The 26,679-nt window shown below is 40.3% G+C and overlaps 2 protein-coding genes across 2 annotated transcripts; one reads left to right on the plus strand and one right to left on the minus strand.

Annotated features, from left to right (window-relative positions):
* Positions 1 to 2,979: 2,979 nt before the first annotated feature.
* On the minus strand, positions 2,980 to 10,858 carry cabcoco1 (ciliary associated calcium binding coiled-coil 1; the record flags this gene model as incomplete). The annotated part of the gene is made up of 7 exons (XM_079492232.1): positions 2,980 to 3,066; positions 7,873 to 8,031; positions 9,195 to 9,308; positions 9,455 to 9,527; positions 9,978 to 10,122; positions 10,391 to 10,560; positions 10,836 to 10,858. 7 exons carry the CDS (start codon positions 10,856 to 10,858, stop codon positions 2,980 to 2,982), a joined length of 771 nt encoding a protein of 256 aa, XP_079348358.1.
* Positions 10,859 to 11,928: 1,070 nt separating this feature from the next.
* On the plus strand, positions 11,929 to 18,129 carry LOC306915456 (transmembrane protein 26-like). The gene is made up of 6 exons (XM_079492785.1): positions 11,929 to 12,042; positions 14,249 to 14,345; positions 14,514 to 14,582; positions 16,485 to 16,690; positions 17,051 to 17,130; positions 17,239 to 18,129. The coding sequence occupies exons 1-6, from the start codon at positions 11,999 to 12,001 to the stop codon at positions 17,493 to 17,495; spliced, it is 753 nt and encodes a 250-aa protein (XP_079348911.1). The 5' UTR covers positions 11,929 to 11,998; the 3' UTR covers positions 17,496 to 18,129.
* The last annotated feature ends 8,550 nt before the right edge of the window (positions 18,130 to 26,679 follow it).

A 26,679-nucleotide genomic window follows, 5' to 3' on the forward strand; every position in this document is an offset into this window, starting at 1 on the left:
ACGACCTGCTTTACCTCTTGAGCCACAGTCGCCCCTTGAGTAAGTAGTTATTAAAGCTGTCCAAAAAAGAAAAAGTATGATATTTGTCTCTGACATGTAGTGGAAAAGTTTCACAAAGGGTAAATATTCCAGTAAAGTAACTGTACGTCTTTACCACAAAATTGTACTTGAATATATACAATACTTTCCAACGACTGATTAATGCGATGCATTATGGATGCAGGATCCCATCTTAGTAGCTGTAGCACTGCTGCACACATGGATACTATTACCTCTCTATTTATGAGATTATATTGTTGCTGTCGTGTGGAAACCTTGTATGTCCAAAACCGTTCATTTTTTATTATCATTTTTAAAACAATTTAAAATAGTGAGAATAGCCAATCTACAAATCTACGATGCGAGGCGTTGTGTGCTTGTAGATCTGCTATTTTCACTACTGCAGTGCGACAGTCATTTATGATGAAGTATGGCGTTCATTTACAAAAAAACGAAACAAAAAAAGCATAAATTTTTGAATCATAGATACAAGGTTTCTGTCCGACAGCAACAATATGGTAGTAGTTGCCTTAGATACGCTGAGTGTAGGACAGCTCTTGCATTGTGCTGTTAACACCCCACCTCCACACGGTGATATACTGTCATATATTTCTGCGCTCACTGAAATCTAAACATGGAAACACTGGCCTTTTTTTTCCCTCTTTCCAGAATGGGGTTCCCGGCAACATCTCACTGCTCTGTGGTCTGGAATGAGGAAATGAAACGTATCTGCAATATGCAGTCTTTACCAGAAGAGGGCAGGTTATTTTACCTTCCGCACGCACGCACGCACGCACGCACGCACGCACGCAGAGGAGCAAACACCTACATATTGACATGTGCCATGTATGCATGTAGTGCACACACATACCTGTATATTTCCAGACGTCCCTCTCAAACAAAGACCAATACCATTTGATTAGAAGACAATTGGAAACAGGAAAACACCAAATCAAATTTCTGTTTTATTAAAGACAAAAAGAGATATAAAGCAGCTGTAATGAGAACTACGTATAAACAACACGATGCAGCTAAAACAATTGTGTGGGATTTAAATGTTAGTTGACGTGAATGTCAAGGACCCCCAAATTAATATGTATTTGGCCATGAACCCCCATCAGATTTTTTTCTCCTTTTTTTGTGCCAGGGACCACATTTGTATGGGAAAAAGGTCCCTGGACCCAACTTTCAGAACCACCAAGAGAACCAGATACAAACAAGGTTGTGCAGCTAAAACAATTGTGTTGGATTTGAATGTGATCTGACATGTAAAGTGAGATAGTTTTTGAAGGGGAAATGGAGCCTATTTCTGTTCCATTTGAAAGTCAAACGGGACGTTTTGAGCAGGACTGTTGTGCTACCCCGTGCATGCATCCCCTTGGGTGTAGCACACTGGATGACGCTGCTGCATATATAGTTTCTCAGTCAAACAAAGCAGCCTGAGAATCAGTGTGTGAAGGACTTAATCTGTCTAGGAGCTGCCAGGAGGATGCACATGTGACATGCACGCACGCACGCGCACACACACACAAAGATTGCAAATTAACATCAGCCAAATTGTATTGTTTGGCTGCAGTCAATACGGTTAACAACGCCATTGTCCATTATGGCAAGTTGCCAACTATTATTTGGATATAATACATAATTCTACAGTCCAGTTGGCTCGTAGAATATACAGTATAACCACTACATTTAGTATGTAGCCATGAGCTGTGGACAAAATACTAGTCTCTAGACTCACTAATGCAAACTACTCATAAATGTTCTCAACAAAAGAAAAGACATTACATAATTGAACATTTCTGAATTTTATTTTAGATCTGGCATGAAATCTATATTTTCTATACATTGAGATCTACACATTTTTGTAGCACAAGTCAAAACCAGAAGATGATAACCAAGGTCCACAAGTTCTCTATTGATCTGCAAATTCACTTACAGTACATACCACAAGAAGAAAATCAATCTCATAACATTTAGATTATTTTCTACTTTTTACATCACTTGAAAACACGGTAGCAAGGTAATGTGTTAGCCAAGCAAGCCCCCGTGCCATGCTGTGTGATGGCCATGCTGTCGCACGAGTTGCATATATCGATAATGTAGGAATCAATTACAATATCTATTTCAAAATTGTACTTGACAAGGAAATTAAATTAATCTGTTTTGTCGACAACTTCCGCATTTAGAAATGTTGATATGAAACACATTTCTAAATCGTCTGTTTTAAATGGGAAAAGAATCAAGATTGACCAACTGCATGGCCTAGTTCTCACCTAAAATGTTATCAGTTACCAATTTCTGATAGCACAGACACCAGGGTGGTGAAACTGCCTGGGTCATATATTTGCATGTGCTGCAAGTCTGCAGACGTCCACAAAAGAGTTGTTCATCTTGACCAACATTCCCCTGGAATTATTCTGTAACTGTGGTGGTTGGATGTCATTTATAGTTTGGCCTTGGGATTCAAGTTTGTCACCTATTTTGGCTCCAGCTGAGGCTCTAGTGCAATTATATGGGATACAGTACTTAAACAAAAAAGAAAAAAAAGAAAAACATCCTGCCAAACCCAGAGCCAAGCTTTCAATATTTTATTTAGTCTCCATTCTATTCCACAGCAGTATTTTGGAACATAATGAACTATAGTAGACTGCCTTGGTTCATAACACCACATGATGTTCTTATTGTCACTCTACTGTACATCATTTTAGACTTTGAAACACCAAACACTATCAAGACACTCTGATTAAGTGGTATCATTTACAAAAAAAAGATAAAACATTACAACATTCATTTTTCGACTAATGTGTAAAAATGCGCCTGCAGCCATTCAAATCGAGCATGTGTCTGACATAAATTATTCATGGCATGTTATTAAGTGAAACTGAATAATATTTACAGCATTTGTGAATAAATGATTGAAGACATGACACTTTGTAGCTAGTCTTTGGCAGTGGGGTTTTTCAGATGTTCCAGTTTGGCAGTGTATGCCTCCTCTTGAAATCTCAGCCTCGCACCGAACTCGGCCTGGGAATGGCGCATGCATATGCACATGTGTGTGCACACGCACACACACACACACAAACACACGCACGCACGCACACACGCACGCACGCACGCACGCATACACAGATCAAATAATGGCAGAGAGCCATGTCCGAGTTGAAGAAGTGTCAGCTTGTATTGCGATGATCACAGCAAAACATTGCAGTAAAACCCTCAGTGTTAACTTAACTCCAACGTTGTACAGATGGAATTTGCTCACTCTCAGAGTCAAATTAACATAGCTCATGAAAACCAGCTCCACGAGAGAAAAAAACCTTACGTTTGACCATAAATTATCCCTTTTCCATCATTTCAATCTGTTTACATCCAAATAAATCTATTTTAACATATTGTGAAATCCGGTATAGCCATTAAGTTGAAAATGTTTTACTGAAAACACTCAAAACAGGAAGCACCCCCCCCCCCCCCACACACACACCCCCCCCCCATTGCCATGATTTCGTTATTCCTATTCCTTTTACTGCAACTATCCGTTTTGAGAATCGCTAATTATAACCATATACTTCCCAATGTAGGGGCCTTCGAAATATTCTAAATTGTGTACTGCCATGCATGTTTATGGCCTCGCAGCACAGTTCCATTTATTTTCTCTGGGTCACTGTATACTTCTAAATTAAATGGTTCCAATCCACTTATGGCATTCACCCTCAGCTACACTGGCCAATTTTCTGAATGTCGACCTTATAAGGCATGATGAGAGCCACATGCCCAGCGAGACTCCTGGGAAACCTCTGCAAGTCAAATATCTTCCTCCTTCTTGCATTGAAGGGTGTGTGGGGGGGGGGGGGGCTGTTTCTAAATTGTCTTCCCTATATACTTTGAACTATAACACAATTTGTCTTTAATGAATAATGTGTTACAAATATAAAATGTATGGTTGTGATTATCCTCAGAAGGGAAGAGAGAGAGAGAGAGAGAGAGAGAGAGAGAGAGAGCTGAAAGTGAACAGGCAAAAGATGGATGTTATTAAATATCGTTTACCAGCAAGATGCAATTTGGAACAGCACAGGCAATCTGTGTCAAACTAAAAACAACTCCACTACAAAAAAACCATCCTGCAGCCTGGGAGACTTAAAAGCACGTAAAGATGCATGCTCTCACAGTCCGTACTGTACATGCATTGGAACATTGAAGGCATTTTATCACACAGTAAAAGAGAAGTGGGACAGCCAGTTGAAAATGGAGCCCGATACATGGGTTCGCCGATATAATGGCCATTATTTGACCTTTTTGACAACATTATGTTATTATAGTTACTAACTTACTAGACCGGTGGGCGCCTACTTGGAAATGCATGCCCAGCACAGTTATGCAACACCCGTTGTACCCGTTACCAGGCCAGTCTATGACATCAGTTCTCCATCAATATTTTGGGTGAGATCCGCTGATCCGACCAACTTTCTTCTTGTTTTGCCTCTGGTTTTGACTCATGGACACATGCACAGACGGACGGACGGACAGAGAGAGATTTCGCATATTGGATAAAAGTATAAAAAAATAACAATAATACAAATAAAAAAAAACTTGATTATATTGGTGCTTGCTTGGGCTGTCCTTTAGCACTACAGGCTGTACAGTATAATATTTAAAGAAACTATTGAGGTCACCCGATCCTACTATACAGCAACAAAAACAGATTGCATTGCATAATTTGCAGAATGCACTTTCTTCAGAGTGCATTGTGACAAAATAAGCTCATTAAAAGTGTATATGCGCTGTTCGTGCATAATGCATTATATTGCATTAATTACAATGAACAATGCATGTAGTATGACTGTGAAGTGATCAGTATATAACAAACAAATTAATTCCAACTCCTTGAGGTTGTTTACTTGGCTATTTCTTCTTTTTTCCCCTATGGCATATTAATCCGTATTCTATTGATAAGGCATTGAAATTACTAAATACCATGTCTCTTGTCTCATAATGATAGTGCGTATCGTTCGGCCGTAATCAGCTTCCGAAGTTAGTGGGAGGGGTCTATTTTACAAAATAATGCCACAAATCATGAACTTTTGGGGGGGATAAATCCCCTTACTTACACGTCACAGGGGGGAGGGGCCCATATTAGCGATTGTGGCAACCACACTTTGCAATTGTTCAAGAATTGCATCTTTCTAGTTAGTATTAGCAATTGTTCTTCTACTACTACTGTACTACTGCAACTACTCTCTCTCTCTCTCCCCCACCTAATGCCACTGTATTCTGTCCTTCAACAACTCCTGCTTGTGACTGTAATGCCTCATCATGCTTCATAAGTGATATTGCATATTGTGTTAGCTATCTCTCCATGTTCTTTCAGCATGTCATGTGACATATGCAAGAGCTAAATGAGTGGGAGTAAATGACCCTGTCAGGAACAGGGGGCAGATAGAAATAGCAGTTGTTGGCCTGCTGGGAGACGGCTGATAATCGGTCCCAGTGAACGTGTGAGTGAGACTGTGAGTGTGCGTGCATGTGTGTGTTTGTATTACTATACTTGTGAGGGCCAATGTCTCCACAAGTAAGCCTATAGTAGAATTTGAGAAATAGACATTGAGAGGACCATTGTCCTGATCCTCAGACTCCTCACAAGAGAAATGTTTGTTTTATGGTTAAAGAAAGATGTGGGGAATTAGGCTTACTTACAATTAGCAAAAAACATTTAGAGGTTAGGTTTAGGGATTTGAGTTATGACTGATTTATACTTAGTTACACGCCACTGGAAAACACACAATTCTATTTCAAATGAGTGTGTGCGAGTGCAGAAGAATTAGTTGCGCACCGAAACAAGCCAATCTACAAAGCTCACATGTGAACTAGTTTCGGCGCGCGACACCAAACACAACAAAGTATAGATCAGGCTTAACCACTTGAACCCTAGCGTTCGTCCCTATTCTGGGCATGACATGTCATAATAGGGAAAGACATTCAGCGGAAATAGCAGGTCTAAAGCTCACAACACATCACACACACACAACAATGAGACAGCTTGTGAGCTTGTACATCTGCTATTTTTGGTAAAGACATGTGGTGTACAGGGAAAAGGGGAACGGACCTAGTATAGAGCTCTGGGGGACCCCGGTCAACTAAGTATGTAGGGATAAAGTTGTTAAGAACCAGTGTATGTGCATGTGTTTGAACTTTTTGAGCAGTGGATGGATGGTTTCACATTACGAGACAGTTATTCACTTATTAAGAGAAACATAACACTCACTCTGCAGCTGTTCAGGACTTTATCAGTCCTTTCTTATTCTCTCTGTCTGTCTGTCTGTCTGTCTGTCTGTCTGTCTGTCTGTCTGTTTTGTCTTCGGCATTTCCCACCAATGTATTTATAATAAATCTACCCCTTTCTCTCTCTTTTTTCCCTCTACAGTATCTCTGCTAATAACAATCTCTCTCTATTTGGTTTATCTCCCCTTTATGTCGGTCTCTCCTTGCTATTAGATTTCCCTGCGGGCTTATTAAAAGCACAATAAATACCAGTCATGCTTTGAAAACAACATGATCCCTTATAAGAGCCAATCCTAACCAACTCCACGAGAGAGAGATACCAAATGCGTACGACTTGTGAGGACAAGTAGTGAAAAACAGAGCTATAGGGTTACTTACTATTAAGATTGTTGTGTGCCCGTGGAGCGGATCTGTCATGCACTGACAGGAGGCTGCCGATACTGGCAGCTATGACACTTTACAGAATAATATCACCCTTCATGCTTGGCGTAATGATTGTATAATTACATGCAATTGAGTTTTTAGTTTTTATTGAGTGTTGTGTACGGCTTAATGGTATCATGAAGAGTCTTCAGGCCTCTATCCTCACAGATCCCACCTCAGAAACACTTTACTATACCCAAAGCTCTTAAAGACAAATGGAATCAAATGGGTATAGCCCCACCACTACCACTACCACCACCCTCAAAAAAAGAAAAGATAAGATAACTTGTTTGGCTTCAGTATCTGCTTTCCCTGACTTCTGAAGCCAAGTGCCCTCTTTTAACCATTTTCAACATTTTTCTTTGACTGCAAGAGAAAACCATAGCTAGCATGTGATGCTAAGAATCATATACAGAACTATATTTTGATTTATGAAGTTCCATATAGCAAATTATTCCATCTACCAAAAGGTGTGTGTGTGTCTGTGAATATTAATGCCAATTTATATTTTCCAAACCAACCTGACTTTAAAACTGCAATCTGGAACTGATTTAATTTAATACAATCTAACCAATCTCTATGATATAGTAAAGTATAACTAGCACATCTGCTGTGGCTGGAGGTGTTCGCCATAATCTCTTCCATTGAGAAATGGTGCCAGGACACCTACTGGTTGACAAGTAGTACTGCTTGAAGCTCATAATTGCAATATCTCCTGTTGCCCAGTGGTGGAAAAACTACTCACATTATTTAAGAAACAGTATCAATACTGCAATGTAGAAATACTCCAGTACAAGTATATAAATTACTTTATATAAGTATAAAAGTACAGTATTGGTATCAAAATGTACTTAAAGTACTCATTATGCAGAATGTCCCATTTCGCAAGTTTTCAAATGTATAAAAAGGTTTTGAAAATGGCACATAAAAGTACTGAAAATTGGAAATACTTGGAAACGTTACAGTACAGTACTTGTACTAGTACTAGTAAATGTTAGCCTACTTAGTTACTTTCTACCACTGCCAGTGGATATTGCCCAAAGTGGTACACATGTGGTCTCTCTTGTGGGGGGCCAGGGTTTGAATCCCAGGTGGGACATAAGAAAGGAGTCTTTTATGGTCGAGGAGTACCTGTAGGTGTCCCAACATGTCTTTGGTCACCTCTGCCAGCACCTCCTTCACCTCCTGGGTGGAATATGCAGCAGCACTCTCCCCCTGCTTGTCCTCCACATCACTTCCAGGGTGTTGGTACACATTCTGCTGTGTCTCTCCTGTCTCTTCCTGGTTCGCCTGTATGGGGGAAAAACCTCACCGGTGAATATCTGTTTTGAAAATCGGGTCCAATGTTTATACTGTTACTGTATGTGTGGTCTTCTGTATAAAACTGCAAGTTGAAGGGAAACACTCGTTCCTCCATTTCATAATATAATTTCATTATGAAAAACATATTTTGAGAAAGCACCAATCAATATAATAGAGGGTATGCGCGTGACATCATCATCAAACCAGGAAGTTATGCAGGAACGCCTACTGAGTGGCAAAAAACTACTTTCTGGCCTTGACAGCCCATACATCCACACAGAAAAGTCATATCTGATTGCATTAAACAACATTAAACAATGTTAAACTCACTTTGCCTGTTGCTTTGCCACTCGATTTGCCACTCGATGTGCCATTCACTTTAAGCATGCGCATACTCTCTATATAATTATGTGATGGGTGCTTTCTCAAAATATTGTTTTAATGCTATGGGTTGCCCCAGTGGAATCGGAGCCCATTAGCCCTCAGTGTGAGGGCTATGCTGTACACAGGACATACTGTATGCCATACACATTATAGAAAGTCAAAAATGTATTACCGTAAATGATGGATTTATTTATGGCCAGCTCAGTCTCTAGGTGGCAGTGCAGTGAGTGCACCAGACAATAAGCTGACTGGATGCCTTTTGCATTGCATGTTGTAATGCAGAGTAATAGAAGCTGAGGTCTGTGATGCTGACAACATATTGTTCCAAAGGCAGACAGTGCCCACCAGTGGCCATATGAGAAAAAGCAAGTTTAAATTTTGGACATGTATTGTATTTTGAGCCAGCATTTAAATGCATTTTCCAGTATGTTATGGAATTTAGATTTTAATTTTCAACAGATTAAAATATCTCAACAATTTTACCATTAATTTGCCCATTAATTCAACTTGGATTCAAAACCAAAATATGCTTCCAGACCACAATCCATTAATTCATGCAACTTTGTATTTACGTATCCATTCATTCGAACATCCATTCACTCTATTATCTTACTATCCATGCATTCAGATGAACAAATCCGTCTTATATCATTAATATCTAACCCTTCCACCAATATATTCAGTAATAATCCACATCATATTAGATGTGTTCTATCCATTGAAATATCAATTTATTTCATCCATCCATCCATCCATCCGTCCATCACCTGTTCATATTCTTGGATAGGAGGCGGTGCCAGATGGTGGAAATAGAGGTCAGCTGACATGCCTTCCTCCAATGGAGCGCCAGCATCCTCACTACTAATCACGTCAATAGTCCTCTGGAACACAGGACAACATACACTGTTTCTCAATGTCTGGTTCGGGTGCCCAGTGTTCATTTAACTCTGAGAGTGTACTCGCAGAGTCACAGACCCGTACATTTCCATTTGGACCCAATGTTGAGAGTTTAGCTTAGCTGACTCACCTCCATACCAATCAGTATTTCCTCTCTGGGTTTAGTGAAGAGAAACTCATACAGCCTGTAGTTCTGAAAAAGACTACAAATAAATTAGGTGTAGCTAAAGTGTGGTGTTTGTGTGATATGTACTCGACAAATATGCCATTCTCAAACTAGGCACATGCTAGGCTATAGTGTTTTCCACATTACACATAATTTACTTTGGTGCTAGCTCGTAAATCTAATAATTTAATGACCCACTTTTTAGGCTTGCAGTCAGTGTCTCACCTTTGGGTTTCAAAACTATTGGTCAAGATGCTTATTAGAGACAGTTATTTGTTTTGTTTCAAGGGTCAAAAGAATATTGCCACCTAGTGTGGAACGTTATAGGACTACAATTCAGTGGGCGGCAGTGACTATTTGATTAATGTACAAGCCATTCGACATTCAACACGATAACACAATGGAATTGTCTATTAAGGGGTCTAGGTGGCTTTTAGAAACAAAAGTAGAAGGAAGCCAAAAGAATGCTTTTTGGATATATCATTACCTGTTTTTGAGGTAGTCTGTGAGTGCAATGGCTTGTTCTTCGTCCAGCAGTGGATTGATATCACCATCTGAGGCAGCATACCGTCGTGCTGCTTCCAACGCCTTGGCAAACCCATCCCAGTTATCAAGAAAAGAAGTGTGCTTCTCTGGAATGACAATTCAGCACACATTTCTAGGAGGCATAATTTGACTTTGCCCGTTATAGTTACTTTAATCACTTAAAAAATGAAAAATATATTTTCTGTGTTACCTGACTGACTCTATTTTTGTATATGTCTGCCACATTGCCTGCCTGTGTTCCTGATCTCCGTGTGCTGTCTCTCTGTCCCACAATCTGTCACAACCGATGTGCCGAACCTGCCTGCATGGGTTCCCTGTCTGTCTCTGTGTCAGCCTGCTGTTTCACTTACTTACCTCTCATGTTGTCCAGCATCATTTGCAGCACAGCCATAGTGAAGGACAGCTGTGTAGAGCTGAAGTTGGCTTCTTTGGCCCACCAGAATCCAGAAACATAGTAGTCCAGCAGAGCAGCTTCTTTCATACAGGTCCGCTGGTTCCTATAGTTGAAGATGGCCTCAAATTGCCTGATAGTGGACGCACACAAGATCAGAAATATTCAATGTGGAAGTTGGTTTGTCATGTATGTTGTTCTTGCTGAAATACGTATTTGGGATTGTACACGTCCAACACTTAGGATCATAGGTAGCTGACTAGCTATGAGCTCTTTGTATTCTAATTTGAGCTATCGCATACAATTATTTATGTTGCATATAGGTAGGCTACAGTAAAGAGTAAACTGGAGAGTGGAGACAAGCAACTGACTATTAAATCATTTAGTGATCTTTCTTGAGCAACTTACAACTGAACATCCTCCACCGTCATCTCCAACAGTTGGTTGATTTGTGTGGGGGGTACATTCCATTGGAGAAATAAGAGTCTGTGACTGTCGTCTTCCTTGTAGGACAAATGACAAAATCAGCTGTAACTATATAGGCCTAAACTACTAGAATTCATAAACTGACACAAAGCATACACATTTAAAAATTATTGCATTGCATTTTAAAGGCCTTTTGTCAACAGTCGTTTAATGTGTAGAAAGTTATATCACCTACTTTTCGCTGTTCTTTCTTTTCGTGTTTTTTCGCTCTTGCGGACATGTTGACGCTCCTTGCGTTACCTTGGCAACATCATCACGGAAGCTAGCTAGTCTGCTGGACTCAGTTCATGCTGGAGTTCTTTCCGAACAAACAAAACAAAACACAAACATGTTGGCATATGTGTAAATTCTAAGATAAGTGTCTTACAACGTCGGTAACGTAAAAGGGCCCCAGCCAGAGAGGATATTAACTATTAAGGGATATTACCTTTTTTTCTTTTCGTTGCCCAGCGGTTGCCTAACAATAAATTAACCAATCACAGCGCAGATGTCCCTCTTGGGGTATGGGATCTTTTTCATCTAGCTGATAAACTTAAAAGACTTTCATATATTATTATATAGCCTATTAAAGCAAAAATAAAAGATATTGGAGTTGGAATTCGTATGTCCAACGTGAACGCATGTTTCATTAATAGACTATGTTCTGGGATGCTAGCAAGCATGAGTGTCAGTGAGTGAGGCTGACTGCTGACTGAGTGGTGGGTGTCAGCAGCATGCTGACCTCACAGTGACCACATTGTTTAGCCGGGCCGGTTCAGAGTTTATGGTTCAGAGTGAGAGGCGTGCCCATTTGCCCAAACTTTGTTCTTCTCGAATCCCCATGCCCAAGCAGTGCATCATTAAAACAGATCAGAATGAGCGCAAGCCTATAATGTCTTTGACTTTGACACCGGCAGCTGCATTTCGAGGGGTTTTACGCACTGTAGTTCGTATCAATTATGAATCTCGTGCAGTTTTTTTGTGCGGTGGTGACGCGGTGTCTCTTTATTCTGGTGTCATTACTAGGGGTATTTGTTGTGGTATGGGTGACGAAAAACAGTCTTTACTGGCTTCTGACCGTCCTCTTCTTACCCCAGGTGGCTGAGATGTTCCTTACACTGAAGAGAAGAAAGGGGAAGGATTACAAATGGTAGGCTGTGTTTAAAATTAAATACACGTTTCATTTACAATTACATGACCCATCCCATTATTGTACTTAGCCTACTCCTGGTCATATTAGACTACTCCACTACAAAGTGAAAGTAAGTTTAAAAAAAAAAAAAAATCTTAAAATTGTCTTGTATTCAAAAGTATGTTCTTTTTAATATATCAAACACGTTTTTTTTGACAATGCATTTACCTCATAAGTCATAACTCTCTGAAACACCATCCAAGAATGCACTGATTTAGGCTATAAGCACTCAACACAATAAAGCTTAAATGCCTATAAAGACTCCAAACTATTAAATATGCTAAATAGCCGATAGCTAAATAAACATCTGGCATTCAGATGAAACAGCCTGGTGAGCAGTTTCTAAAGAACAGAATAATAAACTCAAACTGATTAGATGAAATCCATCTTTAACTTGCAGAAGCTGATTTTGGGGGGAAATTAAAGTGAAATGATTATACAAGTATTGTCTTAAATTAATTATTATAGAGAAAGGCTTTGTTCATTTATAATAATATGTGAAGAGTCATAATGGGGTTTTTTAGGCCCATGATTTCAATAATTTGATTGACTAAAATACATGCTTAATTATCTTAAAGCTGCTTATTTTTCTCTTTGTAAATTAAATAACCCTAATCAATTTCAATGAAGGGCAGGACAAACAAAAATAATGTTATGGCAGATTCAAATCAATGAGTAACCAAATAGTTTGTGGTTTCATTCAGCATTTGATTAAATGATTGCCCACTGTAAGTAACAGCCAATCTTTGTCTCTATTCACTATCCCTCAGTCGTTTACATGGTATTCATTTAATATACATTGTCTTTATAACTTTGAACTTGAATTAGAATACCCTTTAATTACGATGACAATAACAATTAAGATTAGTAATTTCGCTTACACAGTGAGAGAAAGGCAAAAAGAGGAATTTATTTATTAGAGGTACAACGCTTTCCACCTGGGTGATGGCAGACTGCTGGGCGACTGGGCGAGTGCCAGTGCTTTGGCATGGGGGGTCAGATCAACATATGGAATGAATTATGTACTGGCCATATATGGAGCGTATCTTGAGTGTAGGGTTTGATGAGGTCAGATCAACATATGGAATGTCAGAACAGGTCAGCTCCATGGAGATCTAAGGGTGGTAGCGGGGGCAGTGTCTTGAGTGTACAGGGTTTGATGAGGTCTTGCCATATATGGAGCGTGTCTTGAGTGTACAGGGTTTGATGAGGTCAGATTAACATATGGAATGTCAGAACATAATGGAGATCTAAGGGTGGCAGCGGGGTCAGTGTCTTGAGTGTATAGGGTTTGATGAGGGCTCAAGTAGGGCCAGGCCTTAATTTTCGGGGCTGTTGAAAACTCTAGTTTTCGCCGGCTGCCGGGTGCGGCTGCACTAATAACTTTTGGGTGGGCCCGTCTAGAGTTTGAATGGACAGGTATCAGTCAAAAGGGAGACATCGAAGAGGAAGGACGGGTGGGGTAGGAGCAACATATGGAATGTCAGAACAGGTCAGCTCCATATATGGAGATCTAAGGGTTTGAGGTTTGACGTCAGATGACTTGCTGGCCGGTTCCATATATGCAGATCTAGGTGATGATCCAGTCTTCTCCATGTATGGCTATCCAGGGTTTGATGAGGTCAGTGTCGTTGTGATCTTCATATATGGAGACGGCCATATATGGTGGCGTGACATGTCACAAGGCGTGACCATATATGGAGGCGTGATGTCACGAGGCGTGACCATATATGGAGGGGTGATGTCACGAGGCGTGACCATATATGGACGCGTGATGTCACGAGACGTGACCTTATATGGAGGCGCGACCAACCTACCGTCGCAATTTTCTTCTTTTTTTAAGGTATTTTTTGGGCTTTTCAGCCTTTATTGATAGATTACTAGGTAGACAGGAAACGGGGACAGAGATGGGGGGAAGACACACAGTAAAGTTCGTCGGGACCCGAACCCGCGACACACTGTCATGCTGGATTACCAGCCAAGGTGCCTGGACCGCTAAACCGGCCCAGGCCACAAGCACATGTTCTGTATCCCATGAGGGCATAATATCCAATAAATGTAGGCTAATAGGAGTCAGATCTAGCAATACAGGTATGAGGGTCTGACCTAAAAATTACGCACACAGTTTGTTGAAGGTTATGCTGTTTGTTCCATTCCCCTCTAGGTTCTCTCCAGCTATATTCCTGTTTCTCATCAGCATCATTCCATCACTATGGATTATACAACTTCATCATGAAGAAAACAAATCCAGTGACACAAGTGTAACACTTACTATTATATTCTATTGTGTTCTCCTCTTATTACTTTACATATGGCTGCATTATCTAGTCTACATACTGATTAGTATAATTGGTCAGTTGCAAATTAATATTATTCAATACTGTTATTACTGTTATTACAGTACTGTATCTCTCTCTCATTCTCTCTAGTGTAATGATCTTAGTTCACATGATAACATTGTGGGCCTACTCAATCAACAGAGGGCCAATGGCAGCGAGGTAAGTTCAGATTCATCGATCTGACTCGTAGTTTAAACGGGATAGCAATCTGTTTCAGTCCACTTCAATAAATTAGTAAGAAAACACAGCAGACATTTTCCTAGTAGTATTTCATTGCTATAACCTAACCCCCCCCCCCCCCCCCCCCCATCATGAATCACTTGATCCAGACAAATCAAATGAAATTAATCCACATTAAGCCTCACCATTCTCAACCAAAGTGAATTTCAAATAGTCTATTTCTAAAGGTGAAATCCATCAGTGTGATATGAAATACTTAACTGAAAAAATGTCAATATTTTCACAGACTGGATTTGTAAAGAATAAGGCAAGGATAGTGTTTTTTCCACCAAAATATATATGTTGTATGCCGGGATAGAAGACCTCTTCAGTTCCACTGAGGTCTTGAAGCCCATGTTCAGTTATTCAGATTTTGTTTTTCACAGTTCAGCTTTTCCATGCCTTCTCTCGTCTAGACAGTGGGGCTCTTTTCCTGCAATGTGTTTGTAATGCCGGTTCACCTCAAAGGGCCTGTTGTAAGTCTGTGGGTGTGTTTTCCCCTCATAACTACGAGCATATTCACAGAGCTTACTGTGTCTTAATGAAACAGCCCGCCCTTAATAAAAACAATTACAAACTGAGAAGAACACACTGTATCACAAACATCTTTTTGGAAAGATATTTTAATGAGAATATTTTGTTGCTATATTCAGGAAGTCCTTTGAGTTGATTACAGGTAGATTTATGGCTGTGATACAATTTTTCCCCATGCTACTTATTCCTCTTTTGAGGCTATTTCCGCAAGAGAGGAACAGCTGTACTTAAACTGGAACTCATAGAGTGTGAAAGTTGGTTTGAAATTCTATGCACACGTGCGCACACACATGCACAGACACACACACACACACACACACACACACACACACACACACACACACACACACACACACACACACACACACACACACACACACACACACGCACGCAAGCACACACGTTCACATATTCAGATTATTCACATATCCTTTTTGCTTTGAAGCCCCAAATTGTTTATTGACTAGTGTTCATGCCATTTACTCTGATCTGAGACTTGTTTAAGCGAGTTGCCGAGCACATGCAGGCAGGGAAAAACACACCACTTCACCTCCAGAAAATTTCAATTCACAAATTCGAAGCATGTCTCATGCCAATGTGCCTGCCCCAAAATAGGGTTCTATATCCCCCCCTTTTTTTCTTCACATGGCTGCCTTCAAGACTGGCATGGTCACACTGGCAGAATGCAGACAGATTGTGACTGATTGTTGGCTTAGCCTTAGAGGAAACAACATCAGTTAAATAAATAACACTAAGTGGTAGTCAGCTATCAGCTACTGTAACTGCTTTTCTGTGTTACTGTGTAATTTACTACGGCACACACTCCACTTGCAAAAGAAAAAGCCAGTGCAAGCAAAGTCCTGTCACGATATAATTCAAATTAAAACATTTAGATTTTTCCCTAGGACATTTTCCATATTGATACAGAACCCTTAAGTCACACTACAGTGCGGATGTTCATTAACTGATGTTTCGAGATGCTTCATTGTATCTTTATTGCTAAACCATACTCATTTTCCTTGCATTCTATTATACAGTCTTCCGCAATAATGTATGACTAGATTCTAGGCTTGCACCAGATGCTGTTGGTTTCTATTCTATTTCATAATCTTGGTCATAATAATAGGCCCACTCTCCTAAACCAGGATCATACTCTTACACCAAATGTAATGATCACAGATGATATTTTAACCACTTAAGCACTGTTTTTTTTTATTAATTTACAAATGAAAGTTGAAAGTGGTTAATAAATATACCTGATCCAATGTATTGGTTTATTTTCTACCTCACCATTGTGTTCACCTTCAGGGAGTAAACCCCTTCTCCTCAGTGTGTGCCAATGCATGGATCCTGGGCCTGCATCAGATGCTGCTGTTCTTACTGATCCTGGGTAAATGGCTACTGCCGAGTGACGGAGAGCTGTCCAGAGACCAGCTCTCCCAGCTGCTGCTCATCTTCGTTGGCACCGCATCCGATATCCTGGAGTTCAAATCCGAAACCCTCTCTGACGTCAAGTAAGAAAGGAGGGAGCAAGCGGGGAGCAAAGGGAAGGATGGGAGAATGAATTCATTAATGGATGGTTGGGTGGGTCACGTGGGTGAATGAGTGAATTAATAGATGGACATGCTGGGTGTCATCCTTTCCAATACTGGTCTGACATCAGGTTGGTTGGAGAATGAGAGTGGATAAAGTGAGAAAGCATGTATGGCTGAACATTAGAGGAGAATGGAGATAAGGAGATGGATGGATGAAACAAATAAAGTGAAATGTGTCGTGTGTGTGTGTGTGTGTGTGTGTGTCTATGTGTGTGTCTGTGTCTTTCTGTCTGTGCGTTCGTGTATGTGCGTGCGTGCCTGCCGCCTGCGTGCGGATAGGGACAACAGCTTGACCGTGGTGTACATTGTCATGGCAGTATGGACTTGGTCTATGCTGCAGTTCCCACTCCATCTCTCAGGTACAGTCCAATGAGGTCAACGTGCTTATGTTATGACAGTTCGTCCATGGCACCACATAAAACCATTTTAAACCACGTGTCTCTATCTGATTTGATCCAACTCAACAGCACTGTGGACTCCTTCTGGTGATCAGTCAGAGGCTGGTGGCTCCCCTGTCTTCTCCCGCCTCAGAAACGACCTGTGGAGCATCCTGGAGGCTCTGTTCATCCAGGACGGGCCCTTCCTGGTGGTCCGGCTCACCGTCATGGTGTACTTCAAGGTGGTCCACCAGATGCTCATCTTCTACACGTTTAAGAACCTCCTGGTGGTCACTCTCAACCTCTACCGTCTCCTCATCCTCATCTGTGATCGAAGGTCTTCTTGAATTTGTTTGCTGTCACATTTTAACCACTTGATCCCCAGCAATGCGATGCGTTCTGAGCTTGTAGATCGGCGAAGAGATTTGGTGTATAGATGGTCCAAGTCTAGAGGGTTTAAGTGGTTAATATGAGGACTTGGGGCCTTACCGGCACCTGAATTAGACATGCTCAACTTTATCTACAATGTTTCTTTAAAAAAAACAAGTACTACATACAATATGACAAGATGACAACAGACAGCAATTTATAAAATGATAGGGAGCAAGAAGGAGATAGTGTCTTGATTAAGGACACTTGGCTGCTGATGGACTGAAATAGCGATTACGTCAATTTATCTCAGGCACAATTAATGACAGTGGATTAAGGAGTTCTTCTATCCATTCAGTATATGTTCATACATACTGTAGTCTATTGGCTTTTTATTTTGTATGATTTATAGGGCTTTAGGTACAGTGCATGTTTTCATTTATGTTCTTTAAGAAGTCAGTATCATTCATCAGAGAGGGATACATACAGTAGATCTTTACAGCATGGTGCTGAAGGGCCCAGCCCCACAAAAGCAGGCATGATATCACAGTTAACCACACAACTCAGCTGACACTGCAATGGCAATCACAACTCACCTCACATTAGCACAACATCGGTTCTTTATTCACAAACGGCACACGTGATATTCATAGCCTGCACAGAGAAGCCATGCAATTAGACTCTGTCTTGTGAAGAACATTTTCTTTATCCTATTATACATTCATTTTCATTCACACTGTTGTGTAAATTGTAATATAATAATTGCAATGTTATGGTGTGACAATGTGCCACAGCAGTATTATAACAGTAAAACACATTGGTTTTGTTTATAGTTTTCTTCTTTTTTGGTGGGTGTGGCTCCACCTCAGCAATATATATATATATATATATATATTTGACGGGTTCTAGCCCCTCCTATGCTCAGCTTTTGGGTTTGTGTGTACCAAATTTGAGATGATTTGATTTGCCAGCATTGTGTGTACCAAATTTGAGATGATTTGATTGGCTAAGCACGATGGCCAGGGAGAGGCAGTACCAGCATTCTTTTTTTGTGAGGGTATACCTACCCTAGAGGTCATTAGGGAGAACATCCAAACTCCACACAGAAAGGCCCTTTTGCCAACCCCACCTATATCTAGTAGGCACTGATGACACAGAGGAGAGAACATGCCCCCTGCAGCGCCCACAGTGTCAGCAACTGTTCAAATGTCTTCCTCTATTAAGAGATGGACAGGCAGATGCAACCGCATGGCTTCTATGTGGATCTCTGTCATGGTGATGATGACATAGGCTATTGATGATGTCATAGACAAATCACTTAAACATTGGATAGCCTGCACAAATCTACATTATTTTCTAGGCTTGCACTGCAACAGTTTATGTTGTGTGTGACCTCACTCCATGCGATGTGAATTGTCTTTAGACTTTCAGTTCATATCAGTGCGATGTGTAGAGTTTCCTGACAGACAGCGAGAGTGACTGAAGAGAGACACAGAGAAGGGAGAGAGTAATACAATATATAGACATATTGTCCAACCCCAACAGAGGACTCTACTGTAGAACTCTCATTCTCATCACAGTCCATTTATAGCTGCATTTGATGATGGAAGGAAGGAGTGAGCCCCAGTATTTCCAAACTCAGGTCTCCTGTTCTCAGTGTCTATATGCCTGTGCCTCCACCTTCCTCCATGAACACATAAAGAGGAGCCACAGCAACATCTACTGCCAAACACTGAGGAATGCCTCAGCAGCCTGTCAGCAAATAAACTGCTCTGTAACCAGTCAGAAACAAAGAGACACAGATGAACCAAAATCTAACAGTCATCAACAGTTTACCACAAATTTAGCTGGGGCGGGAGAAGTAAATACAACTAATCTGAAGGCACGCCAGCGTATCCACAGTGGAGAGAAACCCTTTCACTGTAAACTGTGTGACAAGAGTTTCACACAGTCAGGTGATCTGAAGAAACACCAGCGTATCCACAGTGGAGAGAAACCTTTTCACTGTAAACGCTGTCACAAGACTTTCACTGAGTCAGGTAGTCTGAAGGTACACCAGCGTATCCACACGGGAGCAAAACCGTACAACTGTAAACAATGTGACAAGAGTTTCAATCGGTCAGGTAGTCTTAAGAAACATCTGCGTCTCCACACCGGTGAAAGGCCGTACCTCTGTAAACGGTGTGGCAAGAGTTTCATTGACTTGGGTAATCTGAAGGCACACCTGCGTCTCCACACTGGAGAAAAACCATACTACTGTAAACAGTGTGGCAAGAGTTTCAGGATGCCGAGTAACATGAAGAAACACCAGCGTGTCCACACGGGAGAAAAAACGTTCGCTTGTAAGCAGTGTGGAAAGACCTTCAATCAGTCAAGTCATCTGCAGGCACACCAGCGTATTCACACTGGGGAAAAACCATTCGTCTGTAAACAGTGTGGCAAGAGTTTCACTCAGTCAGGTGCTCTTAAGAGACACGTGCGTCTCCACACTGGAGAAAAGCCATACTACTGTAAACAGTGTGACAAGAGTTTCAGTGCACTAGGTAGTCTTAAGAGACACCAACGTCGGTCTACACACAGGAGAGAAACCACACTACTGTAAGCTTGTGTTAAATGACCTGAAGACTATGAGACACCAGTAGTGTATTGAGACTTGATCAAACATTTCCAATCTTTGTAATTGTGTTTAAAAAAAATCACACGTGTGAAGTGAGGGGCGCTCTTCTCATCGTACATCATCATAATGTAAAATAGACACTATGCCTATTTGCTCAGACACTATTAGGACGGAAATCTACACTAATAGCTGTATATAGGAGGGGCTATAGCGGCCCTCATAAAAATCACACCCGTGAACGGCGTGAAGTGAGGGGGCTCTTATCATCATATGTCATCATACATCATCTCATTCTCAACCAATGGCACAGCCAATGACGCCGGCCAATCACAATTTGCGTCCTCACTTTTGTCTTCAATGTTTGTGTTTACACAAACACGGAAAGCTGGGCATAGGAGGGGCTAGCGCCCCTCAAACATATGAGTTCTGAGTGGTTACAGCTGATATATTTAACACAACATTCCTCATTCAAGAAACCTCTTCAATGTCTACTATTTTAGTGTAGTCCTGCTCTTTGAATTAATTCGTAATTAATCCGACACTGCCAGCGTTTTTACTAATCTTCCGAGATCCGAGATTTTTTGATGCCATGGCTTTTTGTTGTGATGTCATGTGGCAACCAAGTCTATGGACTTGTAATGTTTGTCTTATTCATGCCCTCCATGATGTCATGTAGCAGCCAAGTCTATGGACTTATATTGTTGACATATCAACAATAAGTGATCACTTTGACTTTACTTACTTTTCTTGTGGGGGAGGGGGAATAAAAGTTCTGTAGGTCAAGGTCAGTAGAAAGGCAAGTTGCAGCTTTTGTATTTGCTTCTATGCAGACAGCAGACCAGTAATGTTCCAGATTGAAAGTTTCACACACAAAAGTATTCAAAGGCATATTGATGTATACTGTATTAGCACTTTTAAATGGCTATACTGTCTTAGTACAGAAGCACTTTTAAATGGCTCTACTGTCTTACAGTAGCACTTTTAAATGGCTCTACTGTCTTACAGTAGCACTTTTAAATGGCTATAAATATAAATATTTGAATAAAACAAAAACTGTTGTATGTTGTTGAAGCAGCATTTCATTAACTATATTGTGATTTGAAAAATATATTTGGCACTTTGTTAACCCATTGAGACAATTAGTATTTTGCAAATAATACAAAATGTGAATAAACCTTGTATTGCCTCAAATGCGTTTAAGTTAAAGTTTGTCACACTATTATACATATACATTTTGATTTTATTTATAAACAAAATATTAACAAAAAAGGAATTGTTTTCTAACTGATGAAAAGTGATTACATTTATTTCTTTCATTTAAGAAACAAAAAAGGCGACATTTACTCGCGACCCATAAAAATTGGGCCGCGAGCCAAACATGGGTCCCGAGTCACGACCCACTGTTTTGGAAACTGGGGACCTCTAAAACCACTGGTGTACTGTATACATGACAACATGTTGATGCATGATGCCACATTGCACTAACCTGACTCCGCAAGATGGGGCAGCAGAGTGTACTCTCTGCTGCCCCATCTGGCGGAGTCAGGTTAACATTGCACATGATGGGATTAGGAGTTTCCTTCATCACAGTATCCCCACTGAGACACACGTAAAGGTTTGTATTTTAATTTCAGTACATGTTCAATGTGCATGCAGCATCTCATGGGGTAGGTATATATAGGCTACAGCCAAAGAACGACACCACAGGATCAATGCCTTGCTCATGGACACGAAAACTTGGTAACAGGAATTCAGGACTCCACCAGGCATAGCCATATACTTTGTGCACTGCAGCCTTGAAGGACATTCAGCTTGGTGGTAAACTTGTAGTGCAACAGAGTTTGTTGACGGCCCTGACACAAACATAAAAGTGTTTCCAGGGAATCACTATAATGACAAGAGGATGTTTACTGTGATATGCTCATTGAAGTTCCAAGTTCCAATTAAATTGCTGTCGTTGGGGGTGGTGTGCGTGCGTGTGTGTGTGTGTGGGACAGAGAGGGAGATTTTATTGTAGGCAGTATTTAGTCCCTTCTTTGCATTCTATCTTCATACAGCATTCTATACCATGTCTATAGCCCAGCCCATACTGAGTAATCGCACAAGGTCATATTAAAGGTCTTACAAATAGCTCAACCAGTTTCATATTTATTATTTACACTGTATGCCCTATTGGCTGATAAGCTGACATTTTCGTATAGTATATTGTAGTGTGGATAACTAACAGCAGATCCAGTCTCTGGAGGATTGTATCACTGTTACTCTCTCTGTATAATTAAAAACATTTGATTTGATTGCAGATTTGTTCTCAGAGGAAATGTTTCCTCTAATCTGTGTTTGTCAGTCTGTCTAGGCTACAATAATTAGGCTATATTCTGTTTCTGTTACTATCTCTCTTTCTGTCTGGCACGCACACACACACACACACACACACACACACACACACACACACACACACACACACACACACACACACACACACACACACACACACACACACACACACACACACACACACATCTGTTGCAAATAGCTTGCTTTGAATTTGTTTTAAGCTAAGCCACTTAATTAGCCTAATCAACAACTGCTCATTTACAACAGATCGTCAGGTTATGACCAAATACCAAAGACGTTGAAAATCATGCATTATTGATTAATGATAGCCTATGGCATTAATTCATTAAAAATCAATAGACCAAGCCTATTTTTTAAGATAGCCTACATATTTTATTGATTGATTGAGTTGATGATCATCTCACTATGACTTGAATTCTTCCTGTTGTTCCGTCTGCGGCCTCCAGTTTCATTTGTGCAAGACAACCCGCTGTTGCTATGCGACGTTTGTTTGACATAGCAACACAGCAGCCTGCACGCCAAAAGCATTGGTTTTGACTAATCCTCCTGCGGACGACAGAAAACGGTGGAAAATATAGGTTTTGTTTAAACATGGCGGATGATACTCGAGGAATCCCCCAACTGGAGTTGGAGGCTGTAATTGGCTTCAATGGTAAGTTTCAAAGATAACTTAAAAGAAGGCAGAATATATAAGTTTCCAACACCTGTAGGCTCGCAAGCTAGCATGGGACTGCTGCTTTATTGCCTCGCTAATCATAAACTATTGATATTGTGTGCATTTCCCCTAATCCGTGCATGATTGTAATATTTATTTACACACTTTATTGTTGCAGGACACGTGTTTTCTGGCCTGAAAGTGCACCCAGACAGAGAGCACCTGATCTATCCTCTAGGATGTACAGTCATACTGAGACGAATCAAAGATGGGAAACAGGACTTCTTGCATGGACACACAAACAACGTGTCCTGTATCTCAGTGTCCAGAAGTGGACGCTACATCGCCTCTGGACAGGTCACCTTCATGGGCTTCAAGGTGAGCATCACATGAGATTCTCATGTTCCATTCTCATGATGAGAATGGTCTAGGTTGCTAAGAAGATGTGAAGTTATTGCAACAAGCAAAGCATTTCGTTTCTGAATAGAACAGATTTAAAGTATATTGGTTCCCATCATACAACATGTTAGAATACAAGGGGAATGAGACCTGCCGTCTTGATGCCTTGATACCTACAGTACTAGCACAGGAATGCTATGCAATTGATTTCTTTATTGCTACAATAAATTCCTTTGTACATTTACAGGCATATCAGTAGCATAGACGACTGACTTAAATGTACAACACACAGACAAATAGTAATTCTATACAGGTTACTATTGCTGCCTGGTAGCAATAGAATATGTTCATACTTAGCAGTAAAATAATTAAGAACAACTCTCCTTGACCAAAGTTCTGTACAGACCGGGAGGTAGCTACAATACTGTACAAGAACCACAGACATAAATAAAAACAAGACACAGCTCAAAATGCTCAAACAATTGGGTGCACCAACTTGCCGAAATTGGACGTAGAAAGAGGGGTTTTGTAAGCACTTTTAGATTGAAATGTGATTTATTCAATAGAACACGTACGCCCGTACGGTATAAGAGTTACAAAAAGAAAAGGCACATATTTCACCAGAAAGTAATGCATTTGTCTTTTGTTGACATATTACCTGAACTGTTCTAGGTTATTGAGAAGAGAAAAAAAATACCTTCTTCTTCAATAGCATTCTGATTAGATCCAATTTGGAAGCAATTCCAGTGAGTGGGCGTGGTCTATGGGCTGGAAAACAGGCTAAAGCAATTCATTAGTAATGTGTATTTCTTGGGTTGACCAGCAGAGGATGTTAAAACCATATTTTGCCTTTCCACCTTATGATTCAACCTACTCTCAAGATTAAGAAGAACTGTAAATCCCCACTTCCCACACATTAACAATGAATTTTCAAAGCTTTTCCATAACTTTATCCACAAGAATTCTATCCCATATCCAGACAAAAACATTTTGTAATGCATTTGATTAATTCTAAAACTTTTCCAGGCCTGGGAAACTTTCTCTCTTTTTAAAATAAAAATATATTTCTAGGAATTTCATGACTGTGGGAAACCTGGAAATTAAAACTTTTTTCCTTTTCCATTTTTGCATCATAATCAGCTCTACAGAGTTTAGAGTGGGCATAGATGATCTGTTGAACGTAACTGTGTCAGTTGAGAACAGAGAGGAGAACTCGTACAACAGTCGTGTCACTCTCACATACCCTCCTGGGCTCTCATACAGGAAGTTCACCATACAGCAGGTAAGGCAGTATTGCCAACATACTATGCAATATAACTGACACCAAGTTCAGACTTAATACGTTGTTCTCATTCGTTAAAGATATGTGATTAACATGCCTTGTGGTTTTCTGTCTTTACCAAGGGAAGAGTGGAATGCAACTCTTTAGACGCTAAGAATGGTTCGTCACGGGGGAAGAGTGACTGCACCATTGACAAGCCCGTTTTCAAAAGCAATGCCAAGGTTCGACTTTTAGATTGCTATTCTAACCCAGCTTCTGCTCACACACACCTCTGAATAATCAGATAAAAATTACTTTGAAAATGTATGTTCTACTGTTTTCGTAGATGAATACATTGGGTCAAAGCACTTTCTCTGTTTTCTCTCATTCCATTCTAGGTTGTTTTCACTGTCTCCTATGGAATAGATACCAACAGTGAACTTGACAGAAAGATTCTGATCACTGCAAATGCCACAAGGTACGGTTATCTGGTGGAAAACTTTGCACTTGTGTGATTGTGTGCTTTATATTATTATTACATTCCTAGGAATCATTTGTTTTCTGTTTCAGTGCAAATGCTAAGCATTCCCAAGAAAGTGAACTTTATCAACAGAAGGAGATTGATGTGAAGTACAGCATTTTTCTATCCATTTTCAATCCAAGGTTTGCGTTGTTTTTTGTCATTCACAAAGTCAGCCACTCACTGTATTTAATTTAATCATATTCTTTTGACTGGTTAGCACTCAAACCTCGGCAAGGTTTTATATTTAATAAAACTATTCTTAATATTTTCATTCAGTTCACTCTACACCAAATTTATTTTTGGAAGAAATGATCTGCAAACACCACATCCGCAATCAATTAAGTTAAAATGTTATGCAAATCTTTTAGCAATATAATTCAATGTTAAGGTTTAGGTTGTGATATCAACAGGCGACATTAAGGAATACCTCACCCCTCTTTCTAACATCTTCTCTCAGGTTGAAAATACTGGGAGAGCCGTTAATGTTACTGTGGTCATCAAGGTGCCAGTGAGGCTTGGTGATGCAGACATCTGGGTGAATCCTGGTAGTATAGAGGTAACTCACATGGATGGACACTTCAATGCATGATATTGGAGCTCAAACACACCAACCTAGTGCAAACTGCTCCGTGTATTTCTCATGACAGATTCAGTTCAATGAGTTGTGCTTCTATGGATGTGACTCTAATGATATGTTGTCCAACGTTCAGATTCTAGGCTGCGACAAACACAACGACGAGGAACCTACTCGCTCAGATGTTGTAGATAACATCAAGAAAGATCTTACTGTGGTAAATATGTCTTGCCATCCACAAATTGCACACATTTATTTTGTCCAACATGAATGACTTTGGTTTAATCTCTCTTTTAATTGCCAATAGGACTGCTCCGTTGCCAGGTGTGCAGTGTTCAGATGCAACACGTCTTGTGATGGACACGTTTACAAACTCTCTGCTAACCTGAGCTCCGGATGGATCGAGCAGGTAAATAACAACGTCTATCTATGATATGTGGCGTTTACTCAATACGTATAAATGATCTCAATATACTAGTGTACAGGTAAAGGATCAGTACAGGGTTAAAGCTACCTCAAGAATTAATTGTACACTTTCACTCAACTGACATTCATGAGTATCTGTTGCCTACTTCAATGAAGTGATACAGCATGTATTCTGTAAGTGAACTTTGAACTTTATTGAGAGGATGGCCTCTTGAGATGCAGTATCTCGTTTTAGAGGGGGTCCTATACATACAAAATACAACATTACAGCTGCAAGTACACAGTACTAAAGACACAACATGACATACAGTACAAATACACAGGACATACACATACAGGTACAGTTAGCTTG

Source organism: Electrona antarctica, assembly GCF_951216825.1.
Source record: "Electrona antarctica genome assembly, chromosome: 22".
NCBI lineage: Eukaryota > Metazoa > Chordata > Actinopteri > Myctophiformes > Myctophidae > Electrona > Electrona antarctica.

What these genes read in the sequence shown, in the direction of transcription:
- LOC306915456 (XM_079492785.1), top strand. Translation starts at nt 11,999, where the DNA reads ATGTTCCTTACACTGAAGAGAAGAAAGGGGAAGGATTACAAATG. An exon ending in AGAGGGCCAATGGCAGCGAG is followed by an intron (nt 14,583 to 16,484) that starts GTAAGTTCAGAT and finishes GTTCACCTTCAG; the next exon opens with GGAGTAAACCCCTTCTCCTC. An exon ending in GTTCCCACTCCATCTCTCAG is followed by an intron (nt 17,131 to 17,238) that starts GTACAGTCCAAT and finishes CCAACTCAACAG; the next exon opens with CACTGTGGACTCCTTCTGGT.